Source organism: Primulina tabacum, chromosome 3 (genome assembly GCF_025594145.1).
Source record: "Primulina tabacum isolate GXHZ01 chromosome 3, ASM2559414v2, whole genome shotgun sequence".
NCBI lineage: Eukaryota > Viridiplantae > Streptophyta > Magnoliopsida > Lamiales > Gesneriaceae > Primulina > Primulina tabacum.
This window is the reverse complement of record NC_134552.1, coordinates 5090724-5112664: the sequence shown is the minus strand read 5'-3', so window position 1 is coordinate 5112664 and position 21941 is coordinate 5090724. Positions and strand designations below refer to the sequence as shown.

Genomic DNA, 21941 nt, shown 5'->3' with positions numbered 1-21941 from the left:
CAACATATAATAAAATTATAAGAGTTTTTTTAATTCTTTTTAGAGTTGTCCAATATTTTTAACTGTTTATTATTTAGATCTTTTGCAAAAAATTCTTTTTTAAAAATTTACTTCTTTACATAGGATTCCAACCAACTTGAAGAACATGATTTAATATTTGATTTTTCATATTTAAATATTCAGAATTAAAATCTAGTGTGTCTTGGATTCCCTTACCAGTTACCATACAGAAAGGAGATTTGGTGATGGGATAACTGATTTGACTGTAATATGTGCATTGCATTGCACAATGACCCTTGGATTAACTTGCATTACAAATGAATTCTTTGATTATAATCAACATGGATTGAATCTTTCCTCCCCCTCATGTATCATCTTGTCGAAGATGAACGCCATCGTTGTGATGCTTCATTCAAGAAAATTTCCCTGAAGAATATCGACCATGTTTGGCGAAGATTAACAGCACATGCTAAAACAGAAGAACCCTCTTGGCTTGTTTTCCATCGGTGTCTTGGGTGTGTAGCTCGTGTCGTCACATTTAGCCATCAACGAGCTTGTGCCTGGAGACTCTGGCGGGAAGGTGATGTTCTGGGAAGAGAAAATCATTTGTGGCAAAATGGGTTCTGGTGATGAAATCGTTGCTAGATAATGCAGGAGCATGTGTATTATCTGAGTGAAGTTGGGCCGAGTGTTCGGATCATCTTTCCAACATGAAGTCACTATTAAAGCTAAATCCTCTGGTAGATCATTTGCACTTGGCCTTACATTCTGATCAGAAAAAAGAGACAAATAACAAATTAGGAACATGGTTTGGTTTATTTTGGTCTAAGAAAATTCGTATATCGGAGAGACAGAAGGTGATTTTTACTTTAAAAGCCGCGGCATAGGCTGCTTGTAGATTTGACATGCCTTCAAAGGGTAACTTATTATGTATCAGTTCCCACAGCACAATTGCGAAACTGTAAGCGTCCACCTTATGGTTGTAATGCTTCTTTTCTCCACGTCTCAAGGTGACTGTGCTATAGAGCTGGAACCAATATTTTTGAAAAAATTGAAGAAATTTTCAGTACTAACGTTGACCACAAAAATCGTACATAATGGAAAAAAATTGATAAAGTACCTCCGGAGCCATCCAGCGATAGGTTCCAGTCTCGGCCGTCATCATTTCTGTCAATGTTTCTTCTCTTGCTAAACCAAAATCCGCGAGTTTTACAGTTTTATGATCTGCTGTCAAGAGTAAGTTTTCTGCAGAAAAAATTGACTTCTGTTATAGATTAATATACGAGCGTAGACCGGACCACCACTCCCAAGATCCATAAAACCAAAACCGGAACTGTCTCTCGAAAAACCAGAATGGTTTCGATTCCAAAACGGGAACCGTGGACTTACTAAAGACATGAGATGCTCTCCCAGAGCATTTTTCAGGGGGGTAAAACTATAACTTCTCTTGCCCAGACGGGCTGGAAATCAGGTTGTAACAATATCTAATCATTTCTATTAAATCAATGTCACATAAAAGAATACGCATGTATTTGATGATCACCACAATAGTTCGATGTATGATAAATGTAATAGACCCAAAGTAGACTGGTTTTCACGCTGATGGATACAATTAGATATATGCGTCTAACAACCCAAAGAAGAGAAAATGAAACATACCAGGTTTCAGGTCACGGTGTATAATTCCGTGTGAGTGCAAACACTCCATGGCACGAGCTATGTCGAGGGCAAATCCAACGGAAACTCGCATGTCCAGACACCTTGGCCTCATATTTAGCAAGTACTTCCGCAAAGTCCCACCAAGGAGAAGCTCAGTTACTATCACCATCACAGGTTCCTTACAAGCTCCGATAAACTGTATCATAATAATATAGTCTCAGACACCGACAATTTTTATGATCACCAAAAATGGAAGCAGGGGCAGACCAAAAGGAGGCTGCCAATAACTACCAACCAAAAACTTCATGTGCCATTTGTTAGGTTTCTCATGCAGAAGTTTTTAGCCCAAAAAGGACACGGCATCCAGGAGTTTAAGCGCAAATAGCAAATGTAAAACACAACCTTGACCAAGTTCTTGTGTTGGACTCGAGACAACATCTCAACTTCTCTTCCAAACCTGGCGTCCCTCTTAGCGATCTCTTCGGGCGTTTCTCCTCTGTGAGCAATTTTGATGGCCACATTCTGGTTTTTATATCTGAAAGATTGTGATTAATAGAAAGCAAGTTAACTTCTTCATGATCAGCCAATATAGCAAAATATATGTTCCAGAGTAACAACCTAGTTAACAAAATGAAAATATCATCGTATATCAGACAACTTGAAATCATATTTCATAAATACAATATCTTCGAGTACAACACAAACGGACCGATATATTTAGTAACGTGCGATTTAGATTCTGAGGTAAAAGTTTTGCTGGATATTTAAATCTTGGCAAACAATAAACGATAATTTCAACCTCTAGTTAAGTCAAAGTTAAAATTACAAGAAACACACAAATCTTGAAGCAAGGCAACCAATTCCTTGTGTAATTTCCTATTAGAGATCAAGATTCAGACAGAAGATAAGTCAACTTACTTTCCCTCGTACACTTTGGCATGAGCTCCTTCTCCAATCTTGGGTCCAACTAGAAGAAGCTTGGGATCAATCAACCACTTGGAGTCTAAACAAAACTCAGCCCCTGAGTAAACCCATTTCCAGATCCCATTCCTTCACTCGCTTTTCCTCTCAACTTCAATACACAACAAAAGCTACCATCTACTCCAAAACATCACCAAGTTAAAAACTCTCACTCTTAGTCCAGCATTCACGCAAAACGCATATAAGAAATACTCCCACAAGCAATCATATCACTACCCAGCAGCATTTACTATCTAAAAGGTCAACAACCCATACCCCAAATCTTGTACAGAGATCACTGAATCTGAAACACGAGTGTCACAGTTCTTGCAACCAAAGAATGATGCAACCCTGATGATCTCACTGATTCACACCCACCAAATATCCTTCATAAACAGAACACATCAATGAATATAGCCAGAAAACAGATGAAAGGGTGCTCCCAAAATCCAAAACCAATCCAGAAAAAGGTAATCTTGGATGGGTATGAAATACAAAAAGGAGTAATGTTTTCTAAATGAGGTGGGGTTAGTTTGTTTAATTTTTACGTCTTTTATCACCGCGTTGTACTATTTCCCGTACTCTAAAATCTGCGAAGATAGATAAAGTCGCGGAGGAATTGAATTGAGCCCGTGTCAGGATCAGGAAGGGTGTCTGTATTTTGTCGTCTTGAATTACTATTTTAACATGTAATGAAGTATGGGGATTGGGGGGGTACAGTGGAAGGGCAAAATGGGGAATAAAGTAGATGCCCATTAGAAAAAGAGGGGATTTTGGGGGAGAGGAGGGCAAAATGGGGAATATACTATATGTCCATTTGTGGAAAATATTAAGATGTAATAATAAATTATTTATTTTACTTCTAAGTTAAAGAAAAAAAGGGGAGAAACAATTAAAAAGTGGCACATGGAAATTGATGGTTGCATAGGGGACAAGGCCACTCGAGAAATGACGACGATTCCACCAGTTTCCAATCAGATTCGTGCTTCCTTTTTTATGATTAATTAATGCGAATTTTGTTTTATTTTTTGGCATTTTGATCCCATAAAATGTAGCGTTATCCATTCTCTCATCTTATACTTTCATCTTATGTGAAATCAATGGTCTTTTAAAATACTCTAAAACAAATTCTTACGTTATTTGACATGATTCATGTCTGGTTTAAAATTTCATTCCAAAGAATAAGCTCAACTATTTGTTGTTAATTATCTTATGAGTTGATCTTGGTGGAACGACACACCGTTAGTTTCTGATTATTTGTATACTCGTAGTATCGAGAATAAATTATAACACAAAACGAAACACGAATTGGAGTAGATAATTTCATCATCTTTTTTATCGAATTTCTAGCAGTCACATGTATTTTTTCTAGAGAAACATTTGATTGTGGAATGAATGAGGTCCAAAATAAATAAAATCTTAAGCTTAAAATCTTTAGATAACTCATCACTCTTAGTATAAAAAAAATAGAAAATCATTTATTTAAAAATAACAAAATTTCAATTTTACTAGCATTAAATAAAAACATACAAAAAAATATGACCACATTTGCTATAAATAGTGGAGTGAGAGAGGATAGTGAATTTAAATATGGTTGTTGAACAAAACTAATTTCACTATTTGGTTAGTCAAAAAGGAACGGGAAGGAGACTGGGCTTGTAGCTCAGTGGTCTCATCCATCAGATTAGCTGGCTCTCCTCCCGAGTTCGATCCCCCTCCCCGCGTGTGTTGTAATAAAAAAAAAAAGGAACGGGGAGACGAAGTTTCCTCCTGGATCTTGTGGAATCAGTCGGTGATTTGTTTTTGGCTTTGACCATGTGCAAGAAACTTCCAAGCCCTCAATTAATTTGATAGAATTGATCTTCTTTCTTTCTCTCTCTCTTTTAAGAATTTGTCTCGTATTTCATCACATTACAAAAATGTTTTAAATTTATGTGTCATTGTGTTTTATATTTGTTCAGTCTTCAAAAATTCTACTTTTTATTTGTCATTCAACCAAACACTTCATAATTTCCCTTAAAAAAATGATTCAATAATTACCCAATTTTACTTTTTATACAATAAAATGGTATTATTTATCATTTGATGAATAATCACTCCATCATCTTATCAATATAACTCTAAAATAATGAAGTCGGGAAACTATAGCCTTTCTTTTTTGTTTTTGTAATTTCACATATTCAATTTAAAGCATAAAATTTCTGAAAGCAAGAAATAAGCAGCTTAAATCGTGCAGCATCAGATTCTGAACAAAGACAAATGAAGCATAGCTCATCGACGTTTGTATAAACAAGGCTTCAATTCAGGCCACTTGATCCGCTGCTCTTTTGGTCTTTGTTTCTCCTACACAACAAGCAAGATTAAGAACTCATCCATCGGCTGCGATGGGCATATTCAAAATACAACAGTATATCAGCATAAAACCTTCTTCTGAAAGTAGAAAAGCAAGAACATTTTATTGGAGAAGTCCTGCAAGGAACAGACATTTTTTTTTAATAAAGATTATGAAATTCTTTTCGCGTTGAACAGAATACGAATTATTAGTTATTACCTGAGTCATGGATGTGAATCCTAGCTCGCATGTAGATTTTACAAATTCGTTTGGGTCTGCTCCCCCTGTGTTGGGATCAAACCTGCTTTTCACTTCTGCTATTAAAAGCCACCCCCTGTAAACAGTCAATTAGATTTGCTTTATGAGCTATAATTAATGCGTAAAAAATTATAAAAGTCCAAACATATAAAAGGCATACCGATGCTTAAGAACTCTGTTTGCTTCTTGAAGATAATTGGAGAAGTTGGTACCCATGAGGGAGAGACAAAAGACAGCAACATCTACAGAAGAAGTGTCGAGGGGTGTCTGTGTGAACAATTGTCAGCGACTAAGTTCAAGACAAGACTTCATACTTGCCCAACAAAATAAAGAAGAAGAAGAAGAAGACGACGAAGAAAGAAAGGGAGTGACTCAATTTTCAAGAAATTAGAAGACTTTTCAAAACTTTCCATCTGTTAGGGAATCATCATAGAAAACTTATCATATTAACCAAAGCATGGGGCAACAGTCCCAAATTGATCAACCCAAAGAGAAATAGACAAGGAGAAGGATAGGCACCTACATTGGACATATCACATGCAATCACCGCAGGATCATTTGAGACAAGATCAAATGAGAAAACTTTATTCTTCACGCTTCTTGACAGACGTGCATCACCTGAATATTACAGTGAAACTGACTTTAACAAGCAACATGCCAAAAAACGAGATCGTTTATCTAGGTTTAGGATTCTTACCACACCCGAAATCCACCACAACTAAAGAAGGGCTGCGATCATTTATCCATTTTATGATAATATCATTAGGTTGGACAGGCCAATGGGACATTTGCTCTTGGTACCCTGAATGATACTGGCAAAGTGGGTCGGAAAATTATGTTGCAGCATGTTAAGTCCAGGAGTAGAGAGTTGTGGATAAATGAAGCAGAATTTCAGAATATGTTGTAGATAAAATTTCTGTAGAAAACCAAATACAATCCTATACATACACACCTCAAACAATTGAAAAATAAAGAGGAAAAAAACGAAGAAACTCTAGAAGTAATGCGGGTAAAAGTATACATATACTTTAAAAAGCAATTGAAATTGGCAGTGTGCGCCGTCAATAAATGTACTAAAGGGCAGCTATGGTGATCAAATATAGAATGCTATACACTATCATAGGCATAGTTGGGCACATAATGAGGCCTTTTACAAACATCACACTGGTGGACAGCATATATCTTCTTGGAAAATGGCATGAAATCAAATCACCACTACCATCGATGTTTCGACATCAATAATTGTTTTAGGGTCAATTCTCGAGGTAGAGTTTTTTTTCAGTCTGAAAATCATGTGGAACGGAATACATAACTGACAAAATAACAATGTGTATCCTGCCATTAGAACCAAAATCACAAAATTGTCCGCACTCTTCAGGTTGGAGAAAGTTACCAAAAATGAGCCATGAAATCTGCAAGAGTCGTAGATTAATTTTTATGCAGCTTGTATTTCAATTTTACTCGGGATACAATCAACCGAGTACTCAGATAGAGATTTACGCCTTAGGTGCAATGTTATGAATGCAAAGATTAATGGAAACTACATGGTGACAAATCACATCTGTCGAATAAAACAGAAACTCTGCAAACAAAGTCTCTTGCTTAGTTCTTGGCTAAGAGCCACAACCACCAAGAATCATCAGTATAAATACAGTCTCAATCAACAAATGAATCACTGATGGTCTGCCAACCCACAGTTCATGTACTATTCCATTCCACATGATTTCACACTGAATAAATACGAGCAATTCCCCTCCTTTCCACCAAAAGAAAAATAAAAATAAAACAAGACCATCCAACTTACCACATTGAACAATGCCGGGTCCTCTTTAAAATAGTTCAGAGCCTCGTCTCCACTAGGAAAAAGCCCAAAAAGAATTATTTAATAATTTTGTAGAAAACTCACATGATCTAACACTGTAACAACATTTTCTCGTAAATATGATACTTATTTGTGATCTAAGTAAAGAAGTTGGGTGCATATCTATGAAGTAATAGTAAGAACCTAAACAAGAACATAATTTTTTTACAAAAAAAATCTTACGAGCAAGTGTACAGCTTCTCATTAATCATGCGAAAATAACCTCCCGATAATTTTGCCTTCATCTACAAGATAAAAAGGCAAAAAAAAAAACATAACAAAAGTGTTAATAAGCAACTGATCGCGACTCTTCGACCTAGGGTACCTTGTCAAGGAAAGAAGACGAGGATTTCGAGGCGCTTCTAACGACGGAAGATGCACGAGTTGAAGAAGACACATATACAGATGCATTATTGGCGGCTGCGGCGGCGGCAGTGCATTCTTCCTTCTTCCGACGGCTCCGACCTCCTCTCTTCCGCTTCTTGCTCCGCCGCTGCACGTCTGTCATTGTTTTCAATTTAATAATTAAATCTGAATTAATTTTATTTTCAAGGTTGATAACTCCGCAAGCAGAAAGGGGACACTGGTTCGCACACGGAGTCAACAGGCCCAATTATTGTAAATTTTTAAAACAGCCCACCAAATGCCATGGAAGTGGGCTTTAGGGGAATTACATGTGGACATGTCCAATGGCCTGAACCAGACAATTCAACAACTTTCTGTAAAAGGTACGACCCAAAAAACTAAAACATGGTCCATTCCAAGGCCAGAGTCCAGATAAATAACGAGATTTTGTCCCGGGCTGGGTGGCAAAGAGAGTGAACGAAGCCCCATTAACTAAAAAGGTTTGTTGGGCTGGAAAGTCTAATTGAAGTGTAGGTTTAATGTCACTGGTACAACTGGTGAACTGGTGGCCTATTGTAGGAAGAGCCCAGCCCACTACAACAGGGGGCCCAACCCCAGCTTACTTTCGACTTTTGAGATTGGCTGGTAAATCTGCTTTCTCCGTTCGCCAAGCGCTATCTACTGCATATTTAACAAGTTGATCGGCAGTGTCTGATTCCACCCGTCAAGATTTTCGGAGCATGTAAGAATGTGAAATGCTTGACCCAGTTGCATTCGCGTACCGTCAAAACTGGCCTCATCAATGACTCTGTTTTCGGGGACCGATCTGTACTCGAAAATACTCCCCTTGAAACAACCCGGAAACTGTTTGAGGAACGCCTCACAGGACTGTGTATAACTGTGTTATTAAATTATGTGTCATGGAAAAACATCATAGGGAATTGTTGTTACTTTTTCGCCGTTTGTTTTCATTTGGAAGGCCCGATCATCACACTTATCGGTTGCCCTCATGGTTCGCTGTCGCGGTCGCGGAGATCGGAACGGATGCTACCGTTCCAGTTACAATGAAATTTCGCGGAACTGTCGCGGAACGGGTATTTAAAAAAAATATTATAAATATATAAAAATTAAAAATTTGGGAAAATATTTAGAAATATAAAAATTAAAATAAATATCATTTAAATAGATTATTTGATGTAAATAAGAAATTTAAATATTTTTAAAATTTTATTAACAATTTATTGAACACAATTTATATCGTCATTATATTTAAAATATTTCCAACCATATCAAAAATTAAATATACTATTAAAAATTATTTGTATTTAATTAATTAAAACTTTAAAATATTTTCGATTGGATATATATAAGTTCGCACAAATTTGAATCAATTTAGAGTGATGGACTAATAATAAGCATCAAATCTTATATAAAGTGATGTTACAAATTATTTAACATCAATTAAAATAAAAATATTTTATAATTAACGTAGTTTTTTTCACACTTTGTAAATGAAAATTTCTCAATATAAATAGTTGACTTGCGGTCTCTTCTTTATTGCATGTGCTCAAAATTGCATTATTTGTACTACAAAGCAAAGATACGACGTGCAATAGGACCTACAATTGCATTATTTGTACTAAAAAGCAAAGATACGTGCATTATTAAATGTCGCTGATTCGAATTTGCGACGGTTTAATGAAAAATCGTCGCTAAATTTAGCAACGGTTTTTATTCAACCGTCGTCAATTTCGCGACGATTTTATTAAAACCGTCGCGAACTATAGCGATGGTTTTATTAAACCCGTCGCCGATATTAAATCGGCGACGGTTGAATAAAACCGTCGCTACATACATAAAACCGTCGCTAATAGCGACAGTTCAAAACAAAACCGTCGCGAATTGCGTTCCGATTCCGTTCCACCGTTATATCCCCGTTTTTCACCGTTATATGCCCGTTTTCGGTATATGAAACGCCGATACAAGCCATCAACCTACACACCCCGTAACCTCGTCAAGGTTGCTGACGTTCCGGTTCCGGAACGGCCGTTCCGTTCCCATTTCGACGAACCATGGTTGCCCTTAATGCTTGTTCCAGTTTTTTGAAGAGTATTCTGAGCCGGTTGTTGTTTTGTGGACTACGATGATCACTGGGTATGAACAGAACAGAGAACCAGAAGGGGCACTTGCCTTTTTCCCAAAAATGATAGTCATTTAAAGGGTTGTGTCCATGGTTCGTCGGAACGGTTGCGGTGCTTGCAACGACAACTACCATTCCATTTCAATTCTAATGTTATTTCACGGAATGATTGCGGAACGGTTGTATTTAACTTTTGGGTTGGGATGGTTGCGGAACGGCAGCTCACTCTAAGATGTATCAGGTGATATTTTGTTGTGGCAGTCAATATTGAAAGAACTAGCACTAAACCCAACTTTAGGGGTGGGATGGGGGGGACCAAAATCCGGGAAAAAGACGGAAGCAGAGGAGCAACTTCCAATGGGAGGAGTTTCTGTAAAGATCATGCGAAACACCGTTTTCTATAGAAATGGTGAGCCGCCATATAAAATCCAGAGACGAGCACGCAGGCAACCCACATAATGAATCTTTGTTATTACATGAATTCAGCCTGTGTATTTCCAATTACACAATTTACGAGGTTGCATTTTGGATGACAGGACAAGTGCCCAACATAAGACATGTTACTCCGGGTAAAGCAGCTGAGAGTAATGTTATTATTTCCCGAGGATAAGATAATAAAAAATCTATAGGGTGATAAGTTTCTCTTATTTTAGGATTGAAAGAATGATTTATTATTATTCTATGGGAAATTTTGCATATTTTTTCGTTCTAGGTCATGTTGTCAATCAAATTATAGTTTTAGTCCGCTAATTTGAATTTTTTCGATTTTAATTATTTTTCATCGGAATATTGACATGACATTGTAAATGATGACATGTTACTCGAGATTGTTGACGCAATGACAGATATTGTTGATGTGTCTCTAAAGAAAAATGACTAAAATTTTTAAAAATGCAAATTGACAGACTAAAACCGTGGATTGACCAATAATAAATCATGACCAAAAATTAAAAACATATAAGTTACCTGACCAAAAATGTAATTTTTGAAATTTAAAATTATTATGCAAATTATTAGTATTGATTGGTATATTTAACTTTTAAGACAACATCATCCACTAAATTAGCATGAGTAACTTAGAGAGAAGAGGATATTAGCTCTGATGTTAAAACAATTAAAAAGGCTGGGACGGTTTCTTCTATAAATGGAAAGAGAAAGATTCACTCAAGGGTATTTCCTCTTCGGGTAGTTATCAAAAGCTGAAGGGGGGAATAGTCCGTTGCTTCTAACTCAAACAATACAAAGAAAAAAAAGGCCCTTCTCTCATTCATCTAAAAGTAGAGCTAACCTTGCATCCTATCCAAGCAATCACACTAGTGTATACCAATTTTATATTATATATATATAATTGGTATATACTAAAGTGATTGTTATATATATCTTCTTGCATTCTTCTCGTATAACTACCATACACTTGGAAACAAGGAAGAGTAAGAGAGGCTAATACGTAGTTCCATGGAAGCAGGCCATGGTGGAAGCCCTCCTATTCGGAGACGCAGAGACTCGGGTTTTGGCTGCCAGAGATATTGGCAAGCTTAACAAGAAGCAAAAGCAGATTTTAGCCGAAAAAGGAGTGGTTTCTTCCTTGGTTTTGATGCTTCATACTACACAAGATTATGAATCTATTCAAGCTGCTCTCTTCGCCCTGCTTAATCTAGCCTACGGAAGTGAAAGGTTGGTGTGAAATGTATGCATATGATTTTTAAATAAACACACCATCTTACATGGATTTATTGTTTGATATTTATACTAAACCTTTTCAGGAACAAAGTTCTAATTGCTAAATCTGGTGCTATACCAGCTATTCTGAAAATCGTGCAATGGGAGAATGAGTCATTGCTAGAGCACGCATTGGCAGCCTTGCTGATCCTCTCTTCTTGCTCGGCAAACAAGCCTGAAATCGCATCATCTGGGGCGATTCAGCTTCTCTTCCAACTCCTAGACCTACAATTTCCAAACTGCCATAACATTAGCCATCAGGCCAAGCTCGATATCTTGTCCACGTTGAACAATCTCTCCACGTCACCACAGATCATCCCAACTATTGTGCTGTCAGGTGGCCTGATCTATTTGCTCCAACTGATTTATGAGTCCGAAAGATCGTCAGACTTGGCTGAGAAATCTATTGCATTGGTCGAAGCAATTGTTTCTTCATCAGATATTGCCTTGAATCAGGTACGAATCACCAAAACAACCAAGCATTTGAAAAGTAATCGAGTTTTAACTTTCTTGGGTCAGCATTACAAAACGAAGACATCTAATATTATAGTATTTTTGACATCAGGTTTCTGAAACTGGAGGAATGATCCAGGTTTTGGTGGAGGCAGTGGAGGAGGGATCAGCTGCCACCAAGGAACACGCAGTGGGGATTCTAGTGTTGATATGCAAAAGCTGCAAGGAGAAATACAGAGGAATGATTTTGAGAGAAGGTGCAGTGCCGGGGCTACTACAGTTGAGCGTTGATGGTACATGGCTAGCTAAAGAAAAGGCGAAAGCTTTGCTTTTGTTGCTTAGAGATCGCTCCAGTGGAGGTTCTTCGAAGATTCAGCAATCCAAGAATGTGATGTTCGAAGAGGTAATGAGGGAGATTGATAGAAGGGAGAGGGCAGGGACATCAACTCAGTTGGTAGAGGAGATGATTGCCAAACTTAGGACGTGATGATTTTAAGCTTTTGTTTATTGATTTTTCTTTTTTATTGACTTTTTGGTTACCAAGGCATGAATATATTTTACTATCTTGTGTACATAAGTAATCGGAGGAGATTTTAAAGAAATTTTATGTTTGGCTCTTAGTTATTACTACCTTAGAATAAGTATAACCAAATTCCCATGCAAATGAAATCTCTGTGACGTATCAATGCAGTTTAGGCTAATCTATGAAAGAACATCAATTTAGATATTGATTCATATAAGGTAGTCAATGCGAACAATTCAATTCAGTTGTTCATTACTATTTATCCCACAAAAAACTGTCTATAAAACTCTTTTAAGCCAATAATTTATAACATCCTGCTCCTAAACAGAGAGAATAACAAGGTGATTATCATGTTAAGCAATCGTTAAAAAATGCATCCATATATATAGATTATAGATCTTTCCTTGAAAGAAAAGGGTAGTTCAGTAGGTCAATTATTAGCAATTTGACAATCACTTGCAGTATAAGAAAGGACAAATAATTATTCAACAGCAGCAATTTACACTTATCATATATCAAATAAGGAACAAAAATTTGAACCTCATCTCAGTGAAAAAATTACCGTCTGAATACAATTATTTAAGAAGATAGAGTTCTCTTAAAATGAAAAAGATATCAAAAGAAATCAATCTCATAGTAATTACCCGAAGGCTTCACATCAACACCTTGCACCTTCGATGGTGCCCGTGCTGCTGCTGCTGGTGCCCTCCCATCTTGCATCAAGAATGGAGGGGGGATGTCTGGAGGACTGGCACAACGTATAAGAGCCCAATTCACATTCTGAAAAAATGGATGTTGTTTGATTTCGGTTGCACCACGCCTATATGCCAGCCGGTGCTGAGGTTCTTTCACAAGTAAGCCTCTGATCAAATCTCTGGCAGCAAAGCTAACAGTAGGTGACTCCGGAAATCTCAATGGCTGTCCAACAACATTAAACAATGTGGCCCTGTTCCCTGCCCCCTTAAAAGGTGTTCTTCCAAACAAAACCTCGTATAAAAAAATCCCAAATGTCCACCAATCCACTGCACTACCATGGCCTTCACCTTTGATAATTTCAGGTGCAAGATATTCGTGCGTGCCCACAAAGGACATGGATCGAGCACTAGTGGGTTCAGCCATCAGTTCTGGAAGAGCAGAGGCTTGATTGGATATTTCACTCTTTTGTTTGGTTTTCTTTTCTTTTTTTGGCTTGCTTAAGAAACGTGGTCCAAAACATGAAGGTTGGATACAAGATGGCTGGATGACACATGATGGCTCGATGCAGAATCCAGAGCTCTTCGACTCCAAGTTGATATTCGAGGACTTCACGAGAGTAGGGTTCACAGCACATCGCAAGGAGAGATCAAAATCTGAAAGCATTATATGTCCATCTTCCCTAACCAAAACGTTTTCAGGTTTAAGATCTCTGTAAACGATCCCAAGCATATGCAGATATTCTAAAGCAAGGAGGACTTCAGCAACATAAAACCTGAAGAGAGGCATGGTACAATTTAGTTGTTACATATTGATGATAGACAATTTCATGAAATTTTGTATACCAAGCAAAAGTTTGATTAAAAAACCAAGCATGTAAGAAATTCTTACCTCGCAGCATGCTCAGGAAAAAACTTCCCAGGCTGTCTTTGTCGAAGTGCATGCAAATCTCCACCAGGACAGAATTCCATCACCAAGAATGACAAATTCTCTGTCTCAAAGTGTGCATACAAGGTGGGGAGAAAAGGATGATCCAAAGATTGCAGAATTTCTCTCTCTGTCTGAGCCCTGAGAAGCTTCTTTCGACTTCCCAAAACTTCCTTATCCATTACTTTGATAGCAAAACAGCATCTTGTGCCTATCAATTCCGCCAGATGAACAGTGCCTATATCTCCACCTCCCAATCTCTTGAAAACCCTAAAATTTTTCAACTCTAACACCCCATTATTGTGAGATCTGACAACTTGAATAGCTTCCCACATTGTATCATTTGCTTTGTGCGGTTTGTATGCTGCACTGTGAAAACTACTAGAGCTGCTCTCATCACTAACATCACTACCAGTGCTGCATCTGATGCTAATCTTCCTACTCTTAACATAATCACAGGAGTTGCCGACTTCCTCACTTTCACCAGACTTCTCCTCACTGCTGGCACGTTCACTCACTTCAGTGTTGGTGAAGCTTTGTTTGGCTTCTGTGTACTGTGTGGCTGAGTAAAAACTATTTTGAGGACTTGGACAATTGTCGATTCCGGATTTCGATGGCAAATACGCATTTATAAGGTCAATATCTCCCATCGCCCGAGACAAAGTAAAATCTACTGATTCCAAAAGACCATTGGAGGTGTGATTCTTTTCATCATTCCTTTTCGAAGCCAAAATTAAATCCTGCTTCTGAGCATTATCTTGTCCCGATTCATTATCTACATCACCAGAGTCATGAATTTTCTCTTTTAATTTGTTGAATCTACCTTGGTCTCCATTTTCCAGCATATTGGAATGAAGCGTTTTATAAGTGTGTTTTGAAACGATCCCCGAGATAGCAGGAATACAGGTTCTACTAGTCTCTTGTTCTGTAGTAACCGCAGGAGATCCAGATGAGTTCCCTTCATATCCATGCGGTTTTCTAGATGGGGGATGAGGAGGACGACTAGTCCCAGTTACAGAAGAATTATATTCCATGTTATTGATGGAAGTGGGAATTCATCGGTAAGGAATTAATGCCCTCAACAAGTGATTCCATAGTGTCATACGGCATGAGTACTGAAACATACCACAAGAACGGGAAAATTTTAATCAAACTGAGTCTAGCATGGTTTCGAAGTGGTAGAGATTGTACGAGAAAACAATGGCTACATTTGTGGTCCATTAACTCAATGAATGTGAAGATCTTATTTTCATGTGCTAAATAAATACGTTACGAAACTGATTTGAGAATCTAAGCATCAACAAGCAATCTTTTTTCCAATGAAAAAAAATCAGAGAAGATCATAAAACATTGTAAATCACCAACCCCCCTTAACCAAATCAAGAAAAGAACCCAAGAACTGCCCAGACAAGGGTAAAGTTACTGCTTCATCATAAAACAAGATCAGTTCACGTAAGTAAAATCAAGTAAAAATACCCAAAAAATCCCAGAAAGAATAAACAGTAAAAACTCAAAGAAGATTCTTGAATTACCTCATAAGGCAATCCACATGACTGAACAATCTTCCTACGTCACTCTTGGCAAATAGCCCATCTCAAAATTTCGAAAAAGCAAACGAAATTTGTAGGAAGAAACAGCTATTCACATATCGTCTAAGGAATCCTTTCAGATCTGATCGAAACAATAAAGGGATTATTAAAGATGGATTACAGCGACCCCAGTGAAAAAAGGAAAATGAACAGATGTAAATGAAGATAAAAGATTTCATTTGCTTGGCTGAAATTTCTCGTTAATAGGGTGAAATTGCACAAATATTTGCCCAGAAGTAATAGCCGAAATACCATTCAAGAAAACAAAAATCAATACAGCCTAAATGGTGAAGAACCCAAAGATTGAATAGCCGCCTTTACTCCATTGAAGAGCATGAATTTTAACTGAATTATTAGGCAAAACGAGTACAAATCTCTTGGTTAAATCTTTGTCTCGTTGTTCTTGTTATGGAAGACATAATTTTAGTTTAGCGTGTGTAAAAATATGATAATCACACTTCATTCTCAACAAGTCAAGAATATATTGACTTATTTAAAATTCTAAAAGTTGTTTATTTTAATGTTTAAGGAATACAAAATAATAAATTAAAATAAATCTATTTTTATTTTCTAGGTTAATTTTTATGTAAACATAAGTAATAAATTATAACCAATTGTGTTACCAAATATTTTTGGCAAAAACTTGTGTGAGGCGTTCCCACGGGTCGTATTTTGTGAGACAAGTCTTTTATTTGGGTCATCCATAAAAAAATATTACTTTTTATGCTAAAAGTATTACTTTTTATTGTGAATATCGGTAGTGTTGACCCGTCTCACAGATAAAGATTCGTGAGACCGTTTTACAAGAGACCTACTCAATATTTTTTATCAATAAATTTTTAATTTTTTAGCAAAAAATAACTTCATTAATTCAAAGAAAAGTAATTACAATCAAAAAGCAAAACTCGGAAATAAAAACAAGATGATAATAGAAATGACATAGATTAACACAAGAGTTGCGTTCTAACATCTGTATCAGCAACTATATTCGCTTATCGCTTAATAAACCTTACATTATAATTTAATTTCTTTTAGATTATGGAACAACATTATGACTATTGTTCCAAATTCATTGTGATCCATTTGATTTGAATTGACAGCATCAGCTACATGTCTCCTCTATAGAAATACATGCAATTTACTTTAAAAACGATTCTCTCTAAATTATATGAAAGTGTTTGTATAACATTGAAGTTATAATATTAGTTAGGGCAAAAATCTAATAGATCTCTTGCTTTGTTATTTTGGTCCATATAAGCAGTATTATTATAATTTATTTAAACGGACTTTAGGAAACTTTAGCTCAATATTACATATTATTAATTAATAATTAAGTAATAATTAATAATCGGACTCATAGAGAAAAGTTATTATTAAAATACATTAAGTATGAATTAATAATGACGTGAGATGTCAATTGTGTAACCGGCTAATTATTTACTTGACCACATGCACGCACGTGAATCTCTTGGCCAATATATACATGACAAAAGTTCACGTTAGACGGTCTCACAAATCGTATTATATGAGACGGATCTATTATTTGGGTTATTCCTGAAAATCATGGCCACACATATTTATTAAAAATTAACATCACCTCAGAAAACAATCCACCACCAATTTACAGGGGAAAAAAGGTGATCGTCCAAAAGCTCGAGCTTCCTAAACAAGAGCAAATGAAACGTCGGAGATCGAACCCGAAACATGTTGTTTTGAAGCTTGCGTTCCAGAAGAACGTTGTACAACTCCGGTGGATACATACATCAACCTCATCAATATCGAACAATAAAAAGAAGGCCAAAATAATCAAGATTTTTCAAACAAGTTTTCCAAATACAGGTTTAGAATGTATCTTCCAGTGGATAACACGTCTAGCCTTTTCTCACTAGGCTCGTACTTCCCTTTCCGGAGCTGATAACGATGAGTAACAGCTGATATAGTATAAGTTTGCCCTTCGATTGTCACACTCTCCCCATTCTGCAGGTTCTGCCATTAGAATCAGATGTTACATCAGCACGCGTAGTTTTAAAGTATATGACCCATAAGACGGGTAGTTTAACAAGAGACAATGAATATAATGTGATTATAAAGGGGATGGAAGCTAAAAAAAGTGAGTTTGAAGACAGGAGAAAGACTCCAAATTCAATTGCAAGGATTTGGCTATAAATGGTTACTTTTATGCATCCTTGAGCAGAGAATTGACCATGGAGAATGCAAAGGGGTACTGCCCGTGAATGCTTCCCCTATGGATGGACCCAATGGGAGCAGGGCCAGCAGACACTCCCGCTCAACGAACAAAAAAAAAACATTTCTTTTCCAACAAGAGGCTTACGTTTTAGCCACCATGAAAAAAAATTCTCAACCTCCCCCATCAAGTTCTAATATTTTCATTGAAGGCCAGCCCCCTGCGCCTAATGCCTATGAGGGTCGGTTCAGTGCGATTTTTACAAAATAAATTACCACAACACGGAGCTGAGAAAGAGAGTGACGACCCAAGAGATAATTGTTAGAATGCGTCACTGCGAAACATGTCCACTACTGCACACAAGAACTCGTTAAGACATCAACGGAGATGCTTTACATTGCTTCAATAACACAAGTGATCACAACTGTTTAAACATATCCACCAAAAAATATCATCCATGGACAGAGCAAAGCAAGCACATTAGTAATTTTTTAAAACTTCAATCTACCCAACGATAACTCCTCTTCATAATTCATTTAAATATATTCGACTCCCAACTGAATTGAGCTACCACAAGCTAAGAAATATAGACGATAATCAAACATTACATTTCTCATTATAAGAATTTTCCTTCGTGGAGCATCACTATCGCCTCCAACAGTTTAATGTGTCTTAAAGGTAGATAGCTCTACTAGTAATTCACCGAATATCAAGTAAATTCACAGTCGACGAGGAGGTCAAAGATAAAGGTTAATTCCATCATAGTATTTCCCTTCAATATTGAGTCATCAGGAGTTCCAATTAAAAATATAAAGAAGAAGAACCATAAGCACCGCGTTGTCATATACAGAATCGAATTGGAGAAATAAAATTCGGAGAAACCCATTAAAAATTGAAACGCTCACAGAAGGAAGGCAGCGAATGCCCAGATTCTTGGGCGGCGGACTGATTTCAGTAACTTTGTAAGGATAATCGCTTTGCCCTCCTCTCTCCTTCTCTTTCTTTCTACAGAAAACTCGAGGCTGCGAAATTATTTGAATCAAATCTAACAATTACAAAAACTTGTTAAACCAGTAAATCCCCAACATTGATATGAATTTTCTAGTGAAAAGAAAAGCGTGTCAACTTAAAAACACATCACGCAGAACAAGAAGCGCACCTTTCGAATGGTTAAAAAGCTTGAAACAGCCGCCATTCTTCTTCAGCCGATTCTCTGTTGCTGATTTTATTTTCCCCCTTTTTTGGCTCTTATTTTCCTGCACGAATGAGAGAGGAGAAATGCGGATATTTTTCCAACGTTGTATCGGGAACCCGAGATAGCGGTAAGTGGTTAGAAAACTAAAAACGCTGGTCCTGGATGTAAACGTGATAACACTTTAAACATTGTGCCTGTGATCTTTTCACGTGGCTCCATGCAATTACCTAAAGTTCCATGTAACTTTGATCGTCAGCTCTGAATAATCAGTGGCGGAGCCAGAAATCTGATGTTATCCGGATTATAATTTTTAACTCTAATTTTTTTTAATATTTTAAAGTGATCTACCCTGGCTAATATCAAATTTATCTAAAATTATATAAAAATTTACATATAAATGTTTTTTTAAAAAAATGGACAAGTCCGGGTACAAGAGGCTGTAGCTGCACCGCTGGCTCTGATGTAGACAAAAAAAAATGTAATCATCCACTAAACAACAAATATCGTGGGATTGTCACTACTTATGTCATAAACAAACTATTTAAAACTAAATATGATGGAAACTATAACGAGTATAATTGAGGTCATACCCGTTAATTTATTAGTACAAATCTGGAATTATTAACTCAAGTTGATTATGAACATACCCATCTACGACAAATGCAAAATCATAATCCTCCACAAGCTCAACCATAAAAGCTGTGGGGATGTTTAATACTTAATTAGCTTTACATACAATATACTACCCTTCCATTTTTTTTCTCTCGATTTTTCCCACGACTTAATTTTTCTTTCTTTAACAATTCATTTCAATAATTTAATTTCATAATAAGAGGTCGCATTATTGTAAACTACCCAAATAATTGTGTAGATTTATTTTGAAGAAAAAATAATTTTATAGATTTGGAATCTAAAAAAAGAAAGAAATCAATTAGAGTGGACGTTACATTTCCTTTTCCATCACCAAACATTTTATATGTTATAAAGATGGAAAATAGAGCATAAAATATTTGAGGTATTTGGTTTATTATTTGATAATATTTATATCTTGTAAATACGATATGAGAACTTTCTAAAATATAATTTTTGTCTGAGCAATAATTTATACATAAATTTTCTATTTTTATTTTTGTTTGGTTTTGTTTTTCAAATAGATATTTAAAGGTTATTTTTAAGGGAAAAAAAGAGAGAAAAAAATTCATAAATCTAAAAAGTGTGTGGAAGATTATACATCAAAATTAGAAAATAAGTGCAATAAATTATTCCTGGCCCTTTTTATTATCCGTGGAGCCTTTTATTTCTCATCCATATGTCATAAATAATATTTTCTTTTTTGAAAAATCGAACGAAAACAATGTTAGATCTACAGAACGATCGTATTTTTCATTCCGTATATGCAATTAATCATCGTATTTGAAATAGTTGATATTGATATATTATCTATTAACATCATATTTTTAATATTTTATACATATTTTCATCCGAAAAAACATGGGTCATTAATATCAATATTTCTTATATATATTTGGGTACTCAAAAATCATTTGTTAATATCATATCAGAAATATTTTGTACTCGAATATCATATATTAATATCATATTTTAAATGTTTTATACTCATTTTCATCCGAGAAAAACATGTCATTAATAACAATAATTGTTATACATGTTTGACTATTCAAAAATCATATAATAATATCATATCTGAAATATTTTATACTCAAATATCATATATCAACAACATATTTTTAATGTTTTGTATCAAATTTTATTTTAGAAAATAATTAGGTGTCTAAGTAGTACAAAAACAATTTTTTGTGTAAATTTACATAAGCTCAACACAAATATAACTATTCTTGAAAAAGTATAATTTCTCTTTTTTTGAAAAAAAAAAAAAAAAGAAGAATAAGAGAGAATTGATATAAAATAAAATAAAATATATAATACACTAAAAACCCACGAAACAAACAAGTGGTACCTATCGGTGATTACAATTTCCAAGCCACTTTGTTATTATCGTAGACCCCTCAAATAAATAAAGGGAGATTATTATTCTAACTCATTTCAAAATCATAATTTTAAAAAAATGGTACATTATATCTTATATAATTGAAATATCTTATATTACTTTTCTTTTATTCTAAACTATTTGTTCAAATTCTTTACTGTCTAGTTATTATGAAAAAATTAAATAAACAAAGAGGTAGATTCATGTCGATTGTCATGGACCTTGTTCTCTTTCTCCGCCATTGTTCTATATTTTTGTTCATTATTTCAAATAAGTTATTTTACAAGTCATTGTTCAATCTCTGTTCTCAATTTTTATGTACTTTTAAACTTGCGTCGTTCAATATTTGATAACTAATTAAAATTTAATCTTAAGAATATTTAACTCAACATATGAGGTTCCATCGGAGACGGTTCGAGTCTAGCATAACCATGTAACATTCCATCAATTCCCAATAATTAGATCCAAGAACTCGAGTTTATGTGATAAGTTTGTATGGTTTCCAAGAACTCAACAAAATAATTATTTCAACAATCAGCAAAAATACATAAATATACACTTTTTAATACATACAAATAAAAAAATTCAAGCATATTTCAATTTTAAAATATTATTAGTTGAAGTCAATATATCGCGAATCTTCTACTCATTAATACATACAAATAAAAGAATTCACACTTATTTCAACTTCAAAAAATTCACACATATTTCAATTGCAATAAATCACAAATCATCCACTTATTTCAACTTAAAAATATTCTTAATTAAAAAATTTAAAATCATGAAAAAATCATGATAATAATCAAGTCATTTTTTTTAAAAAAAAATTAAAATCAGAATTAGAAAATTTTATTGGAGTCAATATATTCAATAATTTGACAGAAACAAAACTGTTTTGACTAGAAGTGGTATACCGTACCGTACCGAAAATCCTATACAGTATACTGTACCGAAAATAACGATATAAGAAAATTCATACCGATATCGTACCGAAAATTTCGGTATACCAAAAATTTCTGTACATGTAACTAGCATACCGATTATACCGAATTTGTACGATATAGCGAGATTTCGGTACGGTATAGCGAGATTTC

The 21941-nt window shown here is 35.4% G+C and overlaps 3 protein-coding genes and 2 pseudogenes across 3 annotated transcripts; 1 reads left to right on the top strand and 4 right to left on the bottom strand.

Annotated features, from left to right (window-relative positions):
• Nucleotides 1-184: 184 nt before the first annotated feature.
• LOC142539530 (serine/threonine-protein kinase STY13-like) lies at nt 185-3280 on the bottom strand (annotated as a pseudogene).
• Nucleotides 3281-4655: 1375 nt separating this feature from the next.
• Nucleotides 4656-7619, bottom strand: LOC142539529 (ribosomal RNA-processing protein 8). The gene is made up of 9 exons (XM_075645066.1): nt 7396-7619; nt 7254-7315; nt 7014-7065; nt 5907-6021; nt 5733-5827; nt 5370-5476; nt 5171-5285; nt 5044-5088; nt 4656-4962 (listed from the first exon to the last, which is right to left on the bottom strand). Exons 1-9 carry the CDS (start codon nt 7576-7578, stop codon nt 4891-4893), a joined length of 846 nt encoding a protein of 281 aa, XP_075501181.1. The 5' UTR covers nt 7579-7619; the 3' UTR covers nt 4656-4890.
• Nucleotides 7620-10932: 3313 nt separating this feature from the next.
• LOC142538858 (U-box domain-containing protein 45) lies at nt 10933-12390 on the top strand. Its single transcript, XM_075644154.1, has 3 exons — nt 10933-11229; nt 11319-11730; nt 11840-12390. Exons 1-3 carry the CDS (start codon nt 11024-11026, stop codon nt 12212-12214), a joined length of 993 nt encoding a protein of 330 aa, XP_075500269.1. The 5' UTR covers nt 10933-11023; the 3' UTR covers nt 12215-12390.
• Nucleotides 12391-12712: 322 nt separating this feature from the next.
• On the bottom strand, nt 12713-14985 carry LOC142539528 (serine/threonine-protein kinase D6PKL1-like; annotated as a pseudogene).
• A 2158-nt stretch (nt 14986-17143) lies between these two features.
• On the bottom strand, nt 17144-18960 carry LOC142539527 (uncharacterized). The gene is made up of 3 exons (XM_075645065.1): nt 18804-18960; nt 18550-18666; nt 17144-17445 (listed from the first exon to the last, which is right to left on the bottom strand). Exons 1-3 carry the CDS (start codon nt 18837-18839, stop codon nt 17266-17268), a joined length of 333 nt encoding a protein of 110 aa, XP_075501180.1. The 5' UTR covers nt 18840-18960; the 3' UTR covers nt 17144-17265.
• Nucleotides 18961-21941: the final 2981 nt, after the last annotated feature.